Raw genomic sequence first — 21,983 nt, forward strand, 5'->3', positions numbered from 1 at the left:
TCCTCAGCAGGAGGTTGGACTAGATGACCTCCGAGGTCCCTTCCAACTTTATCATCATTATTATTATTATTATTATTATTATTATTATTATTATTATTATTATTATTATTATTATTATTATTATTATCATCATCATCATTATCATTATCATTATCATTATCATTATCATTATCATTATTATTATTATTATTATTATTATTATTATTATTATTATTATTATTATTATTATTATAGATTAAACTAAAACAAGACAATTGATAGATAAGGAGGCTGTGTTGGTACTCAGAAAATTGAATGTAGATTTAGAAGAAGGAATTTTTACATCTTTTAAAATTAATTTAATAATTTTTAATTATTATTTTTTAATACAGCTCCTTTAATTTTAGGGATATCATGATTGAAAATGGATAATGACACATCTGGGTTTCTTCTCTCGGAATTCTTGAAGTTTGGAAGTTACAGACTATGGAATTCTATTACTTATGTTATATTTAATGATAGTAACAGGGAACCTTCTCATTATTATTGCAGTGGTTTTTGACCACCACCTGCACACCCCTATTTTCTTCTTCCTGATGAATTTAGCCATGCAAGACATTGGTTCTACTACAATCATTATCCCCAAAGCTATTTTCAATTCTCTTATGGATATCAGATATATTTCATATTCTGGGTGCATTGCTCAAGTTTTCTCATCAGTCTTCTTCTTGAGCTATTGTATTTCCCTCCTTACTATTATGGCATATGATCGATATGTTGCCATCTGTAACCCTTTACAATATGAAATGATCATGAACAGGACAGCTTGCATCAAAATGGTTGGCAGTGTGTGTGTTGTCAGCTTCTTTAATAGTGCATTACACACAATTGCAACATTTACTACTCCTTTTTGTTCTAAAAATATCAACCAGTTCTACTGTGAAATTCTACATCTACTTAAAATTATTTGCTCTGGTTTATATGTAACTGAAATTGGAATTGTAGTGTTTACTGCTACATTGGTAGTGGGTTGTTTTTTTCTTCATTGTTCTTACTTACAGTATGTTCAAATTTTCTCTGCTGTACTGAGAATCCCTTCTGTTCAAGGAAGGGAAAAAGCCTTTTCCACTAGTCTTCCCTACCTCATTGTCATCACCATATTTTTATTTTCTGGTTGCTTTGCCTACCTAAGGACAATATCTGACAATCCTTCACACCTTGATTTCATAATTACAATAATGTATTCATTATCCCACCCATTTTAAATCCATTGATCTATGGCAGCAGCTCCCAACCTTTTCTATACCCCGCACCCATAGAATGCTTCTGATATATTCTTGCACCTCTTACAAAAGTTAAAAATAATGAATTATACATATACACTATAATTTTGAAACTTCTAAATCCAAGTTTTCATACCTCCTGGAATATAGTCTAACACCCCTGGTTGGGAACCCCTGATCTATGGCATGAGAAATAAGCAGATTAAAATTGTTCTTATAAGTCTTCTTAAATTTAAGTAATTTTTTAAAGAAATATGAGCAGTGAGATTATTTATTTATTTATAAAAATCTGAAAATAAATCAGACAGCAAGCAAGAGAGATGAATTGTGCTTTAAGACATTTATCCCCGTAATTTTTAACTTTATTTCATTTATAAAACTTCACTTATCTGTTTCAATGTATTTATCAAGCCAAAATTGTTATAAATTGAATTTATGTCTGTTATATGACTCTTCAGCCTCAAGATACCAATAGTTAAATAGAAAAATGAGCTAAGTAAAAGATAGTGAAATGTCATTGAATGAGATTGAATGTTTTTTTTCTCTGCAACCAATAGATAAAAACGTATTAAAGCTGGTTTGAATATGCTGCTTAGAATCTTTATATTTATTATTCTACAAGAAAAACCTATATTGGTATTTGGTAAATTGTAATAATTTTAGGAAATCCATGTGATGTGTTAACCACCCATATCTTACAGGCATATATAAATAAAAAGGCAAAAACATAACTATTCCTTGTACATTTAGTATGTTGAAGTTTTGTTCCCTTATTACAACCGAGTTAATGGTTAAACGGTCTTCAAAATCCCTACAGTCTAGTGATGAAATGTATCTGTAAAATACTGTGATAGGGAAAATATTCTGTAAAAAATCATGATTTAAAAAGCCTGCTTTCTGGCCTTCCTCCTGAGAGAGGAAGTCATAACAAGAAAAAGTCATGAATACGGAGTCATAATAAGCATCTCTACATAACAAGATCAGATGGGCAGATTTGATTTTCACTACTATATGCATTGCTAAAGGTATCCTTGTGCTGCACAATAAAGGTTTTAAAAATTATTGATATTTCTATTGAATTCAAAAACCTACTGGTAATGAAGTGGAGACTTCAGAATAAATGCTTATTTGATGTGGGGATGGCCCATCAGGAATCTAGCTGCCATCTTTAGCTGCAAACTATTTATGAGTGCCTAAGATTTATAGTACAAGTCACCAGGACCTGCCCTGAATGTCTACAAGATAATGTCTTTGCAACTTAAAGTCTTTGCACCATCCTCTTATATTTTCAGAAAAGTAATGCTGTTGGTTTGAATAAGCTGGTGTCAAAAGAAATGTTTGCTCAGGCCAGAATACCTACCCATATTGAAGAAGCAGACATTTTGTTAACATCATTGTTGGCACACTAGCAAAAGTATTTCAGTTTATTGGGGTTTCATGCAGAGTTACGGTTTCATGGGATGATGTAATGATATCCTGAAAAATAAAATGTCCTAGCTTTATAGTCAATCTAATTTTCGGTAAAATCAAATGTTTTGGTAAAATCAAATGTGGAAATTTAGTAATGAGGATATATTACATCATCAGTGGAGGAGAGCCTGTTAGATTAATAAGATTAATTATTTGCTAACAATTTTATATGAGTATGTATACAACAAGAACTTAAGCTTTATTATACAGTACTTCAAACAGGAAGCTATGAAAGACCAACTGAGAATCTTATAAGCTATTGAATGCACTCAAGGATTTGTATCCATCTAATGTTCTACAAAAACTTTCACAATACTGCATCATTGTTTTAAACAGTATGGAAAAGTTAATGAAAATAAAAAAAAACCTAAATTAACAAGTACTTCACTTTTATAAGATCTGCCAAAATTTCATGGGTGCTACCCAAAGGTTTATTTGAAAACTCTTGGTTAAAAAAAATATGTAATTTTTTTGTCGAGGCTACTTCCCGGTCCCTACTGCAACTCCTCATGGGCCCCCTTTGTTCCCCCCCCTTCCCTCAATCTAGTTTTCACAGCCATTTTACCTTTGAACCAATATAAGGTGATAGAAATCATCTTGTGCTATTATTATGGCAATCTGAAAGTCATTATAGAGCCTGCCCTTTGGGTTAAAGTCAACTTAAACAAAACTACAAGTTCCTTCTCATGCAACTTTTTATCACAAAAATTGCATAGTTAATATGTGTTTTGATAAAACTTTTTAAAAATGGACTGAACAAAACAAAATCTCTTGTGACCCAATTAATACAATTTGAAGGCTATTTTAATAGCTGTTGTTTAGACTAAAGTCAATGTAAAGTTTGAACTTGATTATCAAACGCATAATTTCAGTCAGTACTGATCAACTGAGAAATGAACTCCTTGGGAATAGCTACAGACTTTCCACGGATGAAAATTGTTCCCATCTCTTTAGCACTACCAGGTCTGAGAAAATGATATTCAAAGTGTTCCAGTCCATTGTGAATCCTGCTACATTGAAAAGGAGTCTGATCTTTCAGTTCTTTTCACAGACTGCAAAGAGAAAATAGCACTATGGAAAATCAATCAAGATTCGGTGAATTCCTTCTGCATGGATTCCCTGACACTGAGGAGCTAAGAATAGTTCATATCATCACTTTTTTAGTAATTTATTTGGTGGCACTCACTGAGAATCTCATTATTATCACCGTCATTCTTCACAGTCATCAACTTCACTCACCCATGTATTTTTTTCTAGCCAACCTATCTTTCCAAGATCTTGGTTCCATCTCTGTCACAGTTCCTAAATCACTACTGAATTCTTTGATGAACACTGAAACTATTTCTTACTCTGGGTGTCTCTGTCAAATTTTCTTTTTTGTTTTTTTTGTAATGTCTCATCTCCTCCTCCTTGGCGTCATGGCATATGATCGTTATGTAGCCATCTGCAATCCACTACATTATGAGATAGCAATGAACAAAAAAGTCTGTGTCCAAATGGCAACCAATGCATGGATGGGTGGCCTTTTCTACTCTGCTCTCTATACTGGAAATTTATTCACAATGGAGTTCTGTTCCAGAGTCATCAATCAATTCTTCTGTGACATTCCTCAGTTGCTCCAGATCTCCTGCTCTGATTCATACTTCACCAAATTCTGGACTCTCATCTTTGGTTCTTGTTTAGGATTCATTCAGTTTGCTGTAATTGCTTTTTCTTACGTGCAGATCTTCAGAGAAGTTTTTAGAATCCCATCCTCCCAAGGAAAACAAAAGGCCTTGTCTACTTGCTTACCCCATCTCACAGTCATTTGTTTGTTTGCGGTAAGTGGTACCCTTGCCTATTTCAGTCCAACATCTACGACCTCTTCAGCCTTATATCCATTTATATCTATATTTTATTGTGTGGTACCGCCACTCTTAAACCCACTGGTTTATAGCATGAGGAATAAGGAACTCAAAATGGCATTCTGGAAACAAATTCTCAATATTTGTCCTAATTCCTTGTGCAAAAATCATTCTTGGTTTCAACTATTCTGATAAACTGTAACATAGACATGTTGTCATCAAAAATGTATACATTTCATGTCAATGTGTAAATTTAGCATATGCTTCTCATACCTATGCATGTTTCATCAAGATAGAAATTATTTTTACCAGGTATAATTCCTCAGTAAATCTGCCTATAATTGTAACATAAATCTCTTCCATTAAATATCTAATGAAATATAGATTTATCAATGATGGAGCATGTAAAATAATTAAGCATTACTATTTGATATAAATATATATTTTGAATTCTCTATGTTGAATATAGAGAAGGGTTATTGATAATGACATTATTAAGATACTTTATGCTTTAAAATATGCATGTATTATTTTTTCTGTTTATTTTTTAATGCTATGAGGAAAAAATATCTTACAATTTTGCTTATTACATATGCATATAATTACAGGAATGGCTAGTACATTTGTGTTGTTGTTTTTTCTACATTCATCCATCCATGTTAACTACGTGGCAATGGATGACCATGATGTTTCATTTATTGTGGAGGACTTTGTTTGGAAAGCAAGTTTCTTTTCACAAAACCTGGCATAGTGCATAGGGAAAAAAGGGGGAATATGAGTGAGAATAAAATTTGCAGAAATTATAAATTATTTGTTTATGCCCCACGTTGTAGAAAGGTGAAATTGAACTATTTGAAGTATCTGTATTTAAGCAGTGGTCTCTGAACCTCTATTTAATGCATCAAGGACTTACTTTAATTTCAGATTTTAGGCAAGTAGTAAACCAAAACTAAAGGGTAAAATTAGTTCAACAAATTTTTAAGTACATCATGATCAATGAAGTATCAGTTCTACTAGAAAGAAGTACTCAGCATTATTTTAAAATAAATAAATAAAAACAAAGCTTGAATTGAAACTGTAGTTCTTTCTACTAGATCTTTCCAGAAGAAATTTTAAAAAATGTCAAATTATTATTATATATGTTGCTGACCCCAAAGACAAATTTCTCACAATGTCAAATTGGGAAAACAACTTGTGAAATATGCAGTAATGGGAAAATTAACAATGTACATCAAGAGCAAATGTTTGACAAAATTTCAATAACAATGATTATTGTTATATTATATTACCTTATAATGATAAGTTAATCTTAGATACTGAGCATACAGTTTTTAAAGAGTATTTTTTTTAATGTAAAACATTAACCAATTTATATTATAAATATTCTCCTCCTCCTCAAGAACATGTGGAGGAATTTTAGAAATAATAAATTAAATATTAATGTTTAGAGTTTTCTAGTGATTTTTAATTGTTTCATAAGATGACATGAGTCTGCATTTATACTTTAATTATTTAATAAATGAAATAAACAAATAATGAATTTTAATTTGTATTACAATTGTAAATTCTCTGATTATTTTACTGATTTCCATTGGCTATGTCCTATGAGATGATTTCGGCTGAAAGACTGGCCCAAAAGGGGAGGACTAACACTGATTGATGCAGCACGTTCACCACCATGCCAAATTGGTTCTTTATATATCTATACCTTTATTGTACACTGGCCAGAATTGCTGGATTACAAATCTTGTAAAATATATACGTAAATTGGGGGATTGGAATTGAATTGGATGCTTTTATATTGTAACTGTAACATGATCTTAACAACACTTTTAATTTAATGGGTTGCCAAATGGTCCTATGTGCATATTTTGAAATATCTTTTCAAATACAAAGTCTAGATATGACTCTCTCTGTATGTGTGTGTGTGTGTGTCCTGCCTAATGCAGGACTAGAATTCACAGTCATCCACCTTTTAGACTGATGCCTTAGCACTACACCTAACTGGGTATCAGATATACAGTCATGTGAAAGACAAAGTACACCCTCTCTGAGTTTTATGGTCTCATAATAAAAATAGCCTGGTTCTTAGAAGTTTTTAAAAAAAGGTAAATACAGCCTCAGATAAACAATAACACATGACATATTACACCATGTCATCATTTATGTTACAAAAAGAAAGCCAAAATGGAGAAGCTATGTGTGAAAAAGTAAGTACACCCAATGATTCAATAGCTTATAGAACCCCCTTTAGCAGCAATAACTTGAAGTAATTATTTTCTTATAACTTTATCAGTCTCTCACATTATTGTAGAATGATTTTGACCCACTCTTCTTTACAAGATTGCTTTAGTTCATTGAGGTTTATGAGCATTTGCTTATACTGTATATAGCTCTCTTGAGGTCTCACCACATTATTTTAATCTGGTTAACATCTGGAACTTCACTGGGTCATTGTAATACCTTGATTCATTCTTTTTCTGCCATTCTGCTGTAGATTTTCTGGTGTGCTTGGGATCATTGTCTTGTTTCATGATCCAATATCAACCAAGCTTTAATTGTCAGACAGATGGCTTCACATTTGACTCTAGAATACTTTAGTGTGCAGAGGAGTTCATGCTCAACTCAGTGACTACAAGGTGCCCAGGTCCTGGAGCTACAAAACAAGCCCAAATAATCACTTCTTCACCATTATGCTTGATGGTCGGTATGAGATATTTGTGCTGATATGCTGTGGTTGGTTTTTGCCAAATGTGGCGTTATGCATTATAGCCAAACAACTCCACTTTGGTCTTGTCTGTCCAAAGGACATGTTCCAGAAGTCTTAGCATTTATTCAGATGCAACTTTGCAAAGGAGCTTTGCTGCCATGTTCTTTTTAGAGAGAAAAAGCTTTTTTCCTGGCAACCTTTTCAATTAAACCATAATTGTTCAGTCTTTTTTGTAATTGTACTATCATGAACTTTAACATTAAACATATAACTGAGGCCTGTAGAGTCTGAAATGTTGCATTTTGTTGCAATTTCTCTAAGCATTGCATGGTCTGACTTTGGGATGAATTTGCTGGGACATCCACTCCAGAAAGATTGGCTACTGTTTTGAATTTTTGTGAATAATCTTCCTCGCTGTAGAATGCTGGACTTTAGAAATGAACAATTGCTTTTCTGAGATCATTGCTGATGTCTTTATCCTTTGACACTGTGTTATATCTCAATGCTGGAGATCAGCAAACACCTAAAACTTTGACTTTTGTAGAGGTAGTCATACTTGCTGAAGATCAATTAATCAAGGGCACTTCATTAGCAGAACCTGGCTTAGCCTCTTTCTACATATGGAAGCAGTAAGGGTATACTTACTTTTTCACACATGGCTTCTCCATTTTGACTTCCTTTTTGTAAAATAAATGATGACATGGAGTAATATGTCATGTATTATTGTTCATCTGAAGTTGTATTTACCTACTTTTAAGAACTGCTAAAAACCAGATGATCTTTGCTATGTCCTGATATGTAAAACTATAGAACACAGAGTGGGTGTATCTATTTTTTCACATGACTCTAACTGTAGCTATTAATAAACAAATTGACATTTCAGTAACTATGAAACAGAAGGGTCAGCAAGAAGTAATTAAAGAAATTTGGGAAAATATAGACCACCAAATAAATATTAAATGAATGTGGAAAAATACATTGATAATAGGGATGGATAAAATCTCAGCTCCTCAATTACAAAAGTTTTATTACTGGGAACATTATATACTGTGTTTTATTATAATAGTTTAGTTATTTTAGATCCGGGAACAACAACAACAACAACAACAACAATAATAATAATAATCCTAGTAAGGCCCCTTTTGCAATTGACTAATGGTGAATTTGTCAATGCCAATGGTGTTCAAGTGGTGCTCAAGTTGTTTTGGGATTGGACCCAAGGCACCTATTACTATTGGTACTACCCTTGCGTGCTTTTGCCACAGTCTTTCTATTTCTATTTGTAGGTCTTTGTATTTTGTGATCTTCTCCAGTTCTTTCTTGTCTATTCTGCTGTCTCCAGGCACTGCCATGTCCACTATCCAGACTTTTTTGTCTTTCTTATCGACAATTGTTAAGTCCGGGGTGTTATGTTGCAGGAACTGCTTTTATCCTGCGACAATATCTGTAATACCATCAAACATCCACATCTGGCTATCCCAGGTCCTTGGTAAGGATTCAATAGGTAGACAAAATGCCAAATCCAGTCTGAACATCTGGCTGACTGTGTGATGATCCATAATAATAATAATAATAATAATAATAATAATAATAATAATAATAATAATAATAATAATAATAATAATAATAATAATAATAATAATAATAATAATAATAATAATAATAATAATAATATACAGAACTGGAATAATGGACTGGAATCAAGCAGAACTAAAAGTCCTGAATAAAAAGCCTGAATAATAATGACAGTGAATCATGCTTTTCATTGACATTATTGTTGCAAGGTTGACAGACTCTATTTACCCTTTCCCAGGGAAGCAGGACTTTTAAGGATAGTCACTCCAAATGACTGGCATTCAGAGCATTAGCTATATGACCCAATATCAAAATTCAAAGGTGTTCTTTTGGCAAGCACAATATAGTAAATGGCTATAAATACAGGGCAAGAAGAGAAGGTTTGGGTATTGTGTGTTGGCAATGAAAATCAAAAAAGAAAACAATGAAGTTGAAAGGGCAAAGGACCATCCAAACAGGTCTGTTTATAAGTTCAGCAGAGTTTGAGTTGGTTAATCACTGAATTCAAGACCATCAGAGAGTACAAAGATATAGTCTTGACTAGGAAAATAAAAATATTCCTAGCTGAAAAAAACATATTGGAACAAACCACCCACATGTATGCCCCAAAGCTGTATGAATGTGTCCAAGGGTTGAGAAGTGTTGAAACTGACTCAAGGCTTTCTTTTTTTCCCCTCTTGAACTATAATGGAGTTTCCCCAATTATATTATGCAGAGAACAGTAGAAAGATGTCAAAATGAAGTAGGACTAAGCAACATTTTAGATTTGAAAGCAAATGGTATTCATGAATGGGCACTATGACACTAACTGGCAATTTTTAAACAAAATGTGTCCAACTTGTAGAAGACATTGTTTTCAATCTAAATAATTTTGCACATTCATTTCCAAAGTTTGTAATCCAAAGACAGTGGTATAGGTATAGGCATAAATCATACATGCAAATCAAATCAAACCATCTCTCAATGGATGCCTACAGAAATAAATTAGGACTAAAAGCACGGTGATATTTTTTGAAGTTGACAATATGTACCTCAAAGCAACTTTTCCTTTCAGATTCAAAGTCCCAGTTAGCCTCAACATCTGTTATCCTTAACAATTTTTATGATTCTTTATTTGGGGATAAAATCACATTTGAAAATTCTTGGAAAACTGAGATATTTATAAATAAAATCCTATGGTATAACAACTCCATTATGAATAACTCAAAATTATATTTGTACAAGATATGTTTAGATTCCCAAGAACATTTCCATTTCAGTGAATTGTACTTGTCATATTATGTTATCCCTCTGAGAAGGAGACACGTGCATCTTGATAGGATCTATATTTATTTAACAGAATTTTAAAGGAAAAGAGATTAAATACATGACACCATTGTGGAATCATATTTAGATATGATAACTGTATTATATGAAAATTATTTAAACACAAAATTAAAGTCATCTAAATAAAACAGTAATATATAGTAATATATAGTCAACACTGATATATCACAAAACATTAATATTCATTAAAATATACTTTATCATTGTGATTTAAATGGCAATTCTGGGCAAATTTATTGAGGAATAATATTCATTTGTGAGAAAGCATTCATATATAGTTCACCCATCAGACATGGAATTCAAAGATCTTTTTTAATTACAATATTTCTAGAACATGTATAAACAATTGTAACTGCTTATAAGTGTAGCTGAAACTGAGAATGATTTTTGCAGAAGGGATATGAACATGTATGGAAAACTAGCTTCCAGAATGCCATTTTGAGCTCGTGGTTCCTTACACTGTAGATCAGGGGGTTTATGAGTGGTGGTACCACACTGTAGAACAAAGAAATCAAGAGATCTGATGTTGATGGGGAACGGTATGTGGGTCTCAGGTATGCAAAGGTACCACTAACTATAAACAGACAAATGACTATAAGGTGGGGCAAACAAGTAGAGAAAGCCTTCTGCTTCCCTTGTGTAGATGGGATTTGCAAAACTGCTCTAAAAATCTTAACATATGAAAAGACAATCAGAGCAAAAAGAAAGAACCCTACACAAGAACCAAAGATGAGTGCCTGCTCTTCTGCAACATAAGAGTCAGAGCAAGAAATCTTGAGCAACTGAGGAATTTCACAGAAAAACTGATTGATAATTCTGGAACAGAACTCCACTGTGGATAAATTTCCAATATAGAGAGCTGAGTAAAAAAGACCACCCACCCATGCACTGGTTGCCATTTGGACACAGACTTTTTTGTTCATCACCATCTCATAGTGTAATGGATTGCAGATGGCTACGTAACGATCATATGCCATAACAACAAGGAGGAAGAGATGAGACATTACAAAGAAAACAAAGAAGAAAACTTGACAAAAACATCCAGAGTTAGAAATAGTGTCAGTGTTCATCAAAGAATTCAGCATGGACTTGGGAACAGTGACAGAGATGGAGCCAAGATCTTGGAAGGATAAATTGGCCAGAAAAAAATACATGGGTGAATGAAGTTGATGACTATAAAGAATGACAGTAATGATAACAAGATTCTCAATGAGGGACACCAAATAAATTAGTAAAAAAATGACGATATGGAATATTCGTAGCTCCTTAGTGTTAGGAAACCCATGCAGAAGGAATTCATCAATTCTTGACTGATTTTCCATAGTGCTGTTCCTGTGGTGCAGTCTGTGGAAAGAATTCAACTATCAGACTTTTTTCCATGCATCAGGATTCAAGTCTGACTGAAACATTTTGAAAATAATTTCCTTCATCTTGGCAGCATAAGAGAGAAGGAATTAAAGCTTTATCTATAGAGTGCTTGCAATTATCCTCAAGGGAGCTCATTTTGTGGAAGCCTACTTTGGTTCAGGAGCCCTGGGGTATATTAGGTATGTAAGAAATTTGGACTTTTTGTTTACACTCTATTTAATCCAAATAAAAAAGGGTAATTTGTTTTTCAGTTGGTTTTGTTTAATTTTAATTGTTTCATTGTTTATTCTCATGGATGATAGGGCCTGAATGCAACACATTCTGTTTTGACATTCTAAATGAAACTGATAACTCGGCCTTTAGGTGCCTTTGATAGGGCAATGCTATAGCCTATATGTCTTTCTTGGAATCTGAGGTTCATTATAGAACTCACACTTGTATTTTAAATTGCTGCATTTATTGCTCTTTCTTTCTTTCTTTCTTTCTTTCTTTCTTTCTTTCTTTCTTTCTTTCTTTCTTTCTTTCTTTCTTTCTTTCTTCCTTCCTTCCTTCCTTCCTTCCTTCCTTCCTTCCTTCCTTCATTCATTCATTCATTCATTCATTCCTTCTTTATAACAGGAAATTTCTATTGAAAATGGAAAATTATTTTTGGACATGTGATAAATATTCTTTCAAATGAGACACATTTGTTTCTTAATCTCCTTCAGTCTATGCTCAAGTTGACATTAGACACTTTGACTTAAATATTTCTTTTATTTCTGGTGCTAGTTTATATTTATACTGCCAGCAGTTGATCACTTTGGCTTCAAAAAATATAAAAAGTGATTTGTTTGTTTATTTACTTATTTCATTTATAATTGCTCATGTAGTTGGAATTATCATACTTTTGATTCTTAGATTTAAAAATCAAAGATTTTTGGAAATATTCATTTTTATTATTTGCTAACTAAGGATCCTAATAGATACATTACAGTAACTGAAATTGGATTAACTGTATTGCTTTGTTTATAAGTAGGTTGTGCAGAGCAGCAATCCATGGTACTGTTCATAAACTGAATAATGAATGTGATCAATCCACTTTATTAAGAAGTACCAATAAAGACATATCAAGGTTGATGGGTTCTATCTCGGTTTTCCTTCTTCAAATAATTCAATTGCTTTGTCCAGCTATTTGCTAGTCTCTATTTCAATTTTTCATGGCCAATGTTGAAGTACTTTGGCCAAACATATGTATGTATGTATGTATGTATGTATGTATGTATGTATGTATGTATGTATGTATGCAGTGGTGGGATTCAAATCCCTGAACAACTGGTTCTCTGTGTGGATGCAGGCCTGGGCCTCTGAAGCCTAGAATGGACTTCCGGAAGTGGCATCCCTGCACTTCTGGCAGGCCATTCTAGCCTGAGAGGCCTCCTCCAGGCCTCCCAGGACTAGAATGGATTTCCAGAAGCGGTGTACATTCAGCCAGTTCTCTGAACTCAACAAAATTTATCTACCGGTTCTGCCGAACCGGTGCGAACCGGCTGAATCCCATCACTGTATGTATGTATGTATGTATGTATGTATGTATGTATGTATGTATGTATGTATAAGAGAGAGATGGATAGATCTCTATGAAATTTACTTTTAAAATGGAAGTGAACATAGAAAATCTCTAGTCCTTGTTCTTTGGTTTAAAGCCAATATAAACAAAAGTTCCAAGCACCTGGTGAACCTAACTATGCTTTTGCAAAATGAGTCCCCTTGAGCACAATTACAAATACCCCATAGATAAAAGTCTAATTTCTTCTCTCTCGCATGGTTAGGTCAGAGAAAATTGTTTTCTAAGTGTCCCAGTATATCTTGAATAGTGATGTATGGAAAAGAATCTAATTTAGTGTGAGTTCCACAGAATGCAAAGCCTGAGGAATACTATGGAAAATCAGACAAGAGTTGATGAATTCCTTCTGCATGGATTCCCTGATACTGAGGAGCTTCGGATATTTCATGTCATCATTTTTTTAGTAATTTATTTGGTGGTCCTCATTGAAAACCTCATTATCATCACTGTCATTCTTTATAGCTATCAACTTCATTCACCCATGTATTTTTTTCTGGCCAACTTATCTTTCCAAGATCTTGGCTCTATCTCAGCCACAGTTCCTAAGTCCATGGTGAATTCCTTAATGAACACTGAAGCTATTTCTTATGCTGGGTGTTTCTGTCAAGTTTTCTTCTTTGATTTCTTTGTGATATCTCATCTCTTTCTCCTTGTTGTCATGGCATATGATCGTTATATAGCAATTTGCAAACCATTACATTATGAAACAGTAATGAACAAAAGAGCCTGCATCCAAATGGTAATTAGTGCCTTGATTAGTGGTCTCTTTTTTTCAATACTCTATACTGGAAATTTACTCACACTGGATTTCTGTTCCAGAATCATCAACCAGTTCTTCTGTGAAATTCCTCAGTTACTCAAGATCTCTTGCTCAGACTCTTATGTTGCAGAAGAATTGGCACTTATCTTTGGTTCTTGTGTAGGATTCATTCTTTTTGTTCTAATTGTGTTTTCATATGTTAAGATTTTTAGAGCAGTTTTGCAAATCCCCTCTATCCATGGGAAGCAAAAGGCCGTCTCTACTTGTTTACCCCACCTTATAGTCATTTGTCTGTATGTGGCAAGTGCTAGCCTTGCTTATTTCAGTCCAGCCTCTATCACTTCTTCAGCATTAGATCCGTTTATCTCAATATTTTACTGTTTGGTACCACCAGTCATGAATCCATTGATCTACAGCATGAGGAACAGTGAACTCAAAATGGCATTCTGGAAGTTAATTCTCCATGTTTGTCCACATTCCTTATGCAAAAATCATTTTCAGATTCAGCTACCCTGATAAACAGTTCCAGTTGTCTATATTTTATTTTTTTTAGGATCATTGTTGTTCCCTGTCCAATGGGTGAATTGAATATTTTTGTTTCTCAGAAATAAATATTATTTGATTCTCCAGGAATCATCCCTCAGAACTGCCATTTAAATCTTAATGATATTTTCCCATTGTAAGTATATTTTAATGTAAAATATATATTGCGATATAGCATAGAACATAAGTAAACATTATTATTTGATGTAATATAATTATTGTCTTTATTGTATATGTACTACTATTTTATTTGTATGACATTCATTTTGGTTTGAAAAAGTTATGCATCTATTATATTTTTATACTAAATTTTAAAATGATATGGTTCATGTATTTAAATATGATTACACGATAGTGTCTTTTTTCCCCCACAATCCTGTATCCATTAGAAGATTTTAGCAGGCAGACATGTTTCCTATGATAGAACATTTGTGCTCTTAATTTTGGAAGTGTATATTTTAAACATTTTATCTCTGCATTTTTAATTGGTAGTCTGTGAATTTAATGTATCCAGAAGACTTTTTAGTTTGAGTTTTCAGGCAAGCAATAAGCCTGAACAAATGTGAAGAGTAAAATAAATCCAACCAAAATAATATCCAAATAAAGTATTTGTTCTGAGATTTCATTTGTAATCAACCAAGTCAAATCTAATTGTCCCTCCTCCCTCCCATCTTTCTCTATTTCTAAATGTCTCTTTTAATATGAACCTTATATGAAATATTTTATATGAACCTTATATGAAATTTTAAGAAAAAAGTAGATAATACTCATCCTGCAACAACCTTGGTGTGGTTCTACTTGGTTTGCATCATTGCTTGTCAGGCACATGGAATTAAAAATAACACAAGTAATTACATAACTAGCAGATAATTCTTGTGCATCTTTAAGGGAAATTCCTCCTAGCTCTTTTTCTACATACCAAATATTATAAGATGATTTGCTTCTTAGATATCCCCTTCCCACTTTTAGCAATTCAATTCTAGATTCCACCACATTGCTCATTCTATTTTCTTTTTAAAAAATAAATAGGGTATTGATATTTTGCTTTTCTCTTCTTTCCAAGGGATATAATTGCACAACTAGTACAATTCACTGAAATGCAAATGTTCTTGAGAATATATACCCTGTACAAATATAATTTTAATGTTATTCTCAATGGAAGTGCTTTACCATACGATAAGAAAAACAACTCAGTTTTCCAAGAATTTTGAAATTTTACCCTCAAATAAAGAATTACAGGAATTCTGAAGGATAACAGAAGTTGGAGATATATTAATAGAAGAATGGAATCAACATCACGTAAAAAGCTAATACCTTATAATGCCATACTTGGAAGATTGCATCCAGTTTTGGTTGTCATGATATAAAAAAGATATTGAGAGACTCTAAAAAGAATGCAGAGAAGAACAACAAAGATGATAACAAGATTGGAGACTAAAATATATGAAGAACAGTTTCAGAAATTAGGTATGTCTAGTTTAATGGGGGGGAGGAAGGACCAATGGTGACATGATAGCTGTTTTCCAATATTTGAGGGCTGCCAACCTATTTTCCAAAGCATCTGAATGCAAGAAACAAGGAGAGACCCTACCTAGAACTGAGGAGAATTTCATGACCATTAGAACAATCAATTAGTGGAACGAGTTGCCTCCAGAAGTTGTGGGTGCTCCAGTAGTGGAGATTTTAACAAAAGATTGGACAACCATTTTTCTGAGTTTCCTGCCTGAACAGGAGGTTGACCTAGAACAGTGATGGTGAACCTTTTAGAGACCGAGTGCCCAAACTACAACCCAAACGCACTTACGTATTGCCAGGTGCTGGATGGGCATGGGCCATTGAGTAGGTGTGGCCCATTGGGTGGGCATGGCCCATTGGGTGGCTATGGCTGCAGTGGTAATGACAGGCTGGGTGGGACTAAAAAGTTCAATCAATTCCAATTTTGCGAAATCTTTTTTTTCCCATGAGAAGTTGAAATTGATTGATTGATTGAACCTTTTTTTTTTGCACAGGGTGGCGGAGGCCTAAAGCAAAAATGTTTTATAAAACCCAGCTGAAAGCCTAGGACTGGACGATGGCACACATGCCCACAGAGAGGGCTCTGCGTGCCACCTGTGGCACCCGTGCCATAGGTTCGCCACCACGGACCTAAAAGCTCAATTCCAAGTCTTTTCTTCTATTAAATTTGTGTTTGAAAATTCTCCTCCCCCCCCCCACAAAAAAAGCCAACCCTTCACTGGGCTTTTAACCCTGATTTATTGTTGTAGGCATCCATTGATCTCAACTTGTATTTTAATGTCTATATCTTTGTTGTATGCTGTCCTAATGTTCTTATTTTAGGAAGTGAATCTGCAGAAATATTGGGATTTGAAAGTATTCCACAATTTGAACATATTTGAATTAAAGAGTTGCTAGCAAATGTGGACATTCATGAGTACTCTGAAATACTATTTACTTTCAAATCCAAAATGTTGCCTAGTTCTAGTTCAGTGTGACATCTTTCTATTATTGTCTCCATAATATAATTGGTATAATTTCACTGTAATACAGGAGTAAAATAAAGAAATCCTAAAGTCAATTTTAACTCCTGGTCATTATTTGGACATAGCCATGCAACCTTGGCACAAACATGAGGACTGTTTCTTTCAATATGTTATTAACAAAAAACATATTTTCATCTTCTCAGTCCAGACTATAGTTTTGGTATCAAACCTGTTGAGCTTCTAAATCTAGACAATTTTGTGGACTGCCATAATATCTTACCATTTACTTTAATTTGTAGTTCCAAATGTTTTGAAAATTCCAGAAGAGACATATCTAGTATCTTGCTTCCAAACCATTTCCCCACAACTTTTCATTACACAGCTTACATAAAAAAGACAAGAAATATTACCTATAAAATATATAGTCATCTTATTTTTTTCATTCCTTTTAGCCTCTTGTATTTTTTCTTGTCCTTATGTTGCATCTTTTGCTCTTTTAACTCTGTTGATTCCTTCCTTGATTCCATTGTCAACATCTCTGAGCCCTCCCCATTTTAAAATTATTTTGGAATAAATGTCATTGCTGCATGATATTTGAAGACAGATATTATCTAAACAGAAATGGAAACAGACTTCCCAATATTTTGTGGTTGGAAACACAAAAAAATTGGATTTGAGATTTATTGAAACTGTCCCACTGAATTTGCTGTGTGATTGTGACCTCACCAGTTCCAGAAAGTCTTTATATATTGTGAAATCCTTTTTTTTAAACAGGAACATCATAAATATGTTTGAATAATCTTAAGTAACTTCCCATATCAGAATAGACTCAGAATTGCCACTGATATTCACAGGCACTGTACATTCTATATAGCCATCTCTTTAAAAATCATGATCGGTGATTTAATAATTGATAAATTCAGGTAGTCCTCAACTTATAACCAGAATTGGGCTGAAAATTTCTGTTCCTTAATGAGACAGTTGTTAAGTAACTTTTGCCCCATTTTACAATATTTCTTTTCACGGTTGTTGTTAATCACTGCAATTGTTAAGTTAGTATCATGGTTGTTAAATGAATCTGATTTTCCTATTGAGTTTGCTTGTCAGAAAATCTCAAAAAGTGATCAAATGATGCCGGGATACTGCAACCATCATAAATATGAACCAGGGTGTGTGGTTCAAGTCTTCTTGTTTCTTTTCTTCCTGGGCTCAGATATTCTCCTCCTTACTGTCATGGCATATGATTGATATGTTGCCATTTGCAATCCTTTATAATATGAATTAGTAATGAACAGGAAAGCATGTGCCAAAATGGTGGGCAGTGCATGGATTGCCAGTTTTCTTACTGCCATATTGCACACTACTGAAACATTTATAACTCATTTCTGTTTTAATGTTATCAACCAATTCTACTGTGAAATACCACATTTACTTAAGATTGTCTGCTCAGATTCATATGTGATTGAAATTGGAGCTATAGTGTTCACCATTTCATTAGCATGTGGATGTTTTGTGTTCATCATTCTACTTATGTGGAGATATTCTCTGCTTTTCTAGGAATTCCTTCTGTTCAAGGCAGGAAGAAAGCTTTCTCTACTTGCCTGCCCCACCTCATTGTCTTCTCAACATTTCTGTTTACTGTTTCCTTTGCTCACCTAAGGCCTCTTTCTAACACTCCATCAAAACTTGATTTCATAATTACAATCATGTATTCCATTATTCCACCTATACTACATCGATTAATCGATACCATAAAAAAACAAGGACATAAAATTTGTTCTTTCAAAAATTCTGGGGTTATTTCTTTCTGAAAAACTGTGAACATTGTTTTTATGCATGTCTCTACATGAATAGTTAAGCAGATATGGGAAATAAAACTAAACTTAATATTCCCAGGTTTTTTTTAATAATTATTATCCTAGGCTAAAATGATGTATAGATGATGTACAGATGATTATCATGATGATGTACAGATGATGACTATATGAAATTTGACTAAGTTCTTCAAGAATATTAGATCCTAGTTTATCTAATTTTTCAGCTTCAGAAATAATCCAAAAATAATCCTAATATTAATATCAAAGTGGAAGTAGAGAAATTTGTAAACAATGTGTATATTAATGGAAAGCACATGAAGTTCACTTAAAAGTAATATGGATGTATGTTTGTTTCTTCAAGGTACATTTGCTGGCAAAATGTATATTAATAGCAGATGCCTTTGAGAAAAATATAAGAAAATATACATTTGCATTTACATTATATATTTTTATAGAAGAACAAGTAAATGGTTAATAAATTGGCAGCCCATTTCTGGCTGCAACCTGGCTCACAACTGCAATGTTTGATTATTCCTTTGGAAATATCCCAAAACCTATAGCTGATAGAAAAGATGACAGCTAGATTCCTATCTATCATTCCACCAAGTGAAAACAATACTTATTCTAAAGTCTCTGCACTGGTTGCCACTAGATTTCTGGTGATGTAAACCATTAAAACCCTTTATTGTCCAGTATCAGGATGCATTAGGCAATACCTTCCCAAAATTGAAGAATGTGGGAAAATAATATGCTCACCACAATTGTCTAATAATTCTGCTTGCAAATTCATCCACTGCAATGGCAAATCAGCAGTTTACTGAGTGGGAATCTATCAATCTTTGCATACTGTGAATATTTTTTTTAATGTATATATACAAAATAAAGGATGGCTACTAACTGTGTAACTTGAGAAAATATGTTTGTACATATTTTCGGGTGCATATCTTTGGGTGCATTCTGTGAATATGTTTTTTCAATGTTTATATATAGCAATTAGAATAGAATTGGAAGGGACCTTGAAAGTCTTCTAGTCCAACCCTTGCTCAGGCAGGAGATCCTATACCATTTCAGATAAGTGACAGTCCAGTCTCTTCTTAAAAACCTTCAGTGATGAAGCACTTACAGTGTCTGAAGGCAAGCTATTCCACTAGTTAATTGTCTTCAATATTAGGAAGTTTCTCCTTAATTCCAGGTTGTTTCTCTTCTTAATTAATTTCTATACATTGTTTCCATCCATTATTTCAAAATAAAGAATGTCCATGTGTGCTTGAGAAAATATGTTTGTACACCATATCAGTTTGTTTATGAGGAGCTGTTTTGCTGGTGTAATTGCTAACTTGTTATAAAGCTATATTAATTAATGTGGCCTTTCTTATTTCTATATCCCTAACTCAGGTTTGCTACTCATGCATAATTTATCATAGCTTATTCCCTTAATGTAATTTATACAAAGGAATAAGATATATAAGGAAAAAAGAAAAAAAGGGAAAAAAATGGATTTCACATAATTGCTTATAAAGTTTTAAAGTGGGGTGGTAAAAAGTTCCCTCCGTACTTATGTAGTCTGCATTCACTGTCAACTGCTTAAATTGAGTTGCTTAAACTGCCTTTGCAAGAAAACATTTACAGCAAGCTGGCTTGACATTGAATGATGACAGGGAGAAGATTCAGTCGGAACCTATGGCCTAGTAAAACAATACTACTATTCACCAACCATATCTCAAAGATACTTTGGCTGGTATGCTGACACAGTTGGAAAGGATAAATAATAAGAATGGCACTCAGATGGGGTTATCTAAAATATTCCAGCATATCATTGCAATTTTCTCTCTTTCTGCCTTTTGCTTTCTCTTGCCTTTTTAATGTAACAAGACAAAGGTGCATAAATTGTGGTTGTATTTTTGCTCCAAGATGCTCAGCAAGCTGCCAATAGGAGCTTGCTAGAAGCTCTGACTATATTGTAGTCGTCTGCATATATAGTTGTATAGCATAGCATAGCATAGCATAGCATAGCATAGCATAGCATAGCATAGCATAGCATAGCATAGCATAGCATAGCATAGCATAGCATAGCATAGCATAGTATAGTACAGTGATGGCAAACCTTTTAGAGACTGACTGCCCAAACTGCAACCCAAAACCCTCTTATGTATCGTCGGGTGCCAGGTGGGCATGGCCCATTGGGTGGGTGTGGCCCATTGGGTGGGCATGGCTGCAGTGGTAACAGCAGACTGGTTGGGACTAAAAAGTTCAATCAATCAATTCCAACTTTGCGAGATCTTTTTTTTCCCGTGAGAAGTTGAAATTGATTGATCCTTTTTTTTTTTTTTTGCACATGGCGGCGGAGGCCTAAAGCAAAAATGTTTTATAAAACTCGGCTGAAGGCCTAGGACTGGGCGACAGCGCGCGTGCCCACAGAGAGGGCTCACCGTGCCACCTGTAGCATGCATGCCATAGGTTCGCCACTACAGGTATAGTATAATATAATATTGTATTTCCAAAGTGATTTGGCTTGTGAGCCAGATTTTGGTCACAACACAAGAAATATTGTGTTGTGAAATAAATAAAATAAATAAATAAAATCATATTGCTTTCTTTCTAAGAACTATTTCCTCAGGATAGTTGTTAAATAGTTATACATAACTAAATAGCATTATCTAAATACTGACTGAGCCTATATGCTGATGTGAGCATTATTTTCATGGTGGAAAATAGGCAATTAAATATGATTGGTTGGAATGTTCACATACATAAGCAATGCTGTTAGCCTTTTCAGAGTATGTCTTAATTTTACAAATCTTCTTAAGCCTATTTTCACTTCATAAAATTTTATGTGTTTTTCCCTAGTTTTCAGTTGCCAGAAGATATTTCAGCAGAATTACTAGAGATTACAAACTGATGTCATATCCTTTTCCCTCTATTGAGAGAGGGCTGTTCAGTTTTGACCTAGATGGTCTTTGTTATCCCTCTTTAAAAATACATATATTTGCACTACTCAGGTGACCCTGAATTCACAGACAAGCCTCCAGGTAGCATTAATGACTGAAAATACAGGCCAATAATTTACCTGCCAACAATTTACAGGGATTATTGCAAACCAAATTTATGGATATTTGGAAAACAAGGGTTTGCTATCTGTAGAAGAGAAAGAATACTTCAAAAATTCAAGAGGAACCAGAGACCAACTGATGACTGATAAACTGGTTTTGAAGAATTCAAAGAAAA

General features: G+C 33.7%; 1 protein-coding gene and 1 pseudogene across 1 annotated transcript; one reads left to right on the plus strand and one right to left on the minus strand.

Annotated features, from left to right (window-relative positions):
* Nucleotides 1–10,543: 10,543 nt before the first annotated feature.
* LOC107286080 (olfactory receptor 14A16-like) lies at nt 10,544–11,509 on the minus strand. Its single transcript, XM_015814375.1, has one exon. It carries the CDS (start codon nt 11,507–11,509, stop codon nt 10,544–10,546), a length of 966 nt encoding a protein of 321 aa, XP_015669861.1.
* Nucleotides 11,510–18,192: 6,683 nt separating this feature from the next.
* On the plus strand, nt 18,193–18,752 carry LOC114922464 (annotated as a pseudogene).
* The last annotated feature ends 3,231 nt before the right edge of the window (nt 18,753–21,983 follow it).

Source organism: Protobothrops mucrosquamatus, unplaced genomic scaffold (assembly GCF_001527695.2).
Source record: "Protobothrops mucrosquamatus isolate PMUCROS unplaced genomic scaffold, P.Mucros_1.0 scaffold247, whole genome shotgun sequence".
NCBI classification, from domain to species: domain Eukaryota; kingdom Metazoa; phylum Chordata; class Lepidosauria; order Squamata; family Viperidae; genus Protobothrops; species Protobothrops mucrosquamatus.

Bases quoted from the DNA above. Each gene is read 5' to 3' on its own strand.
- LOC107286080 (XM_015814375.1), bottom strand. From the start codon at position 11,509: ATGGAAAATCAGTCAAGAATTGATGAATTCCTTCTGCATGGGTTTCCT.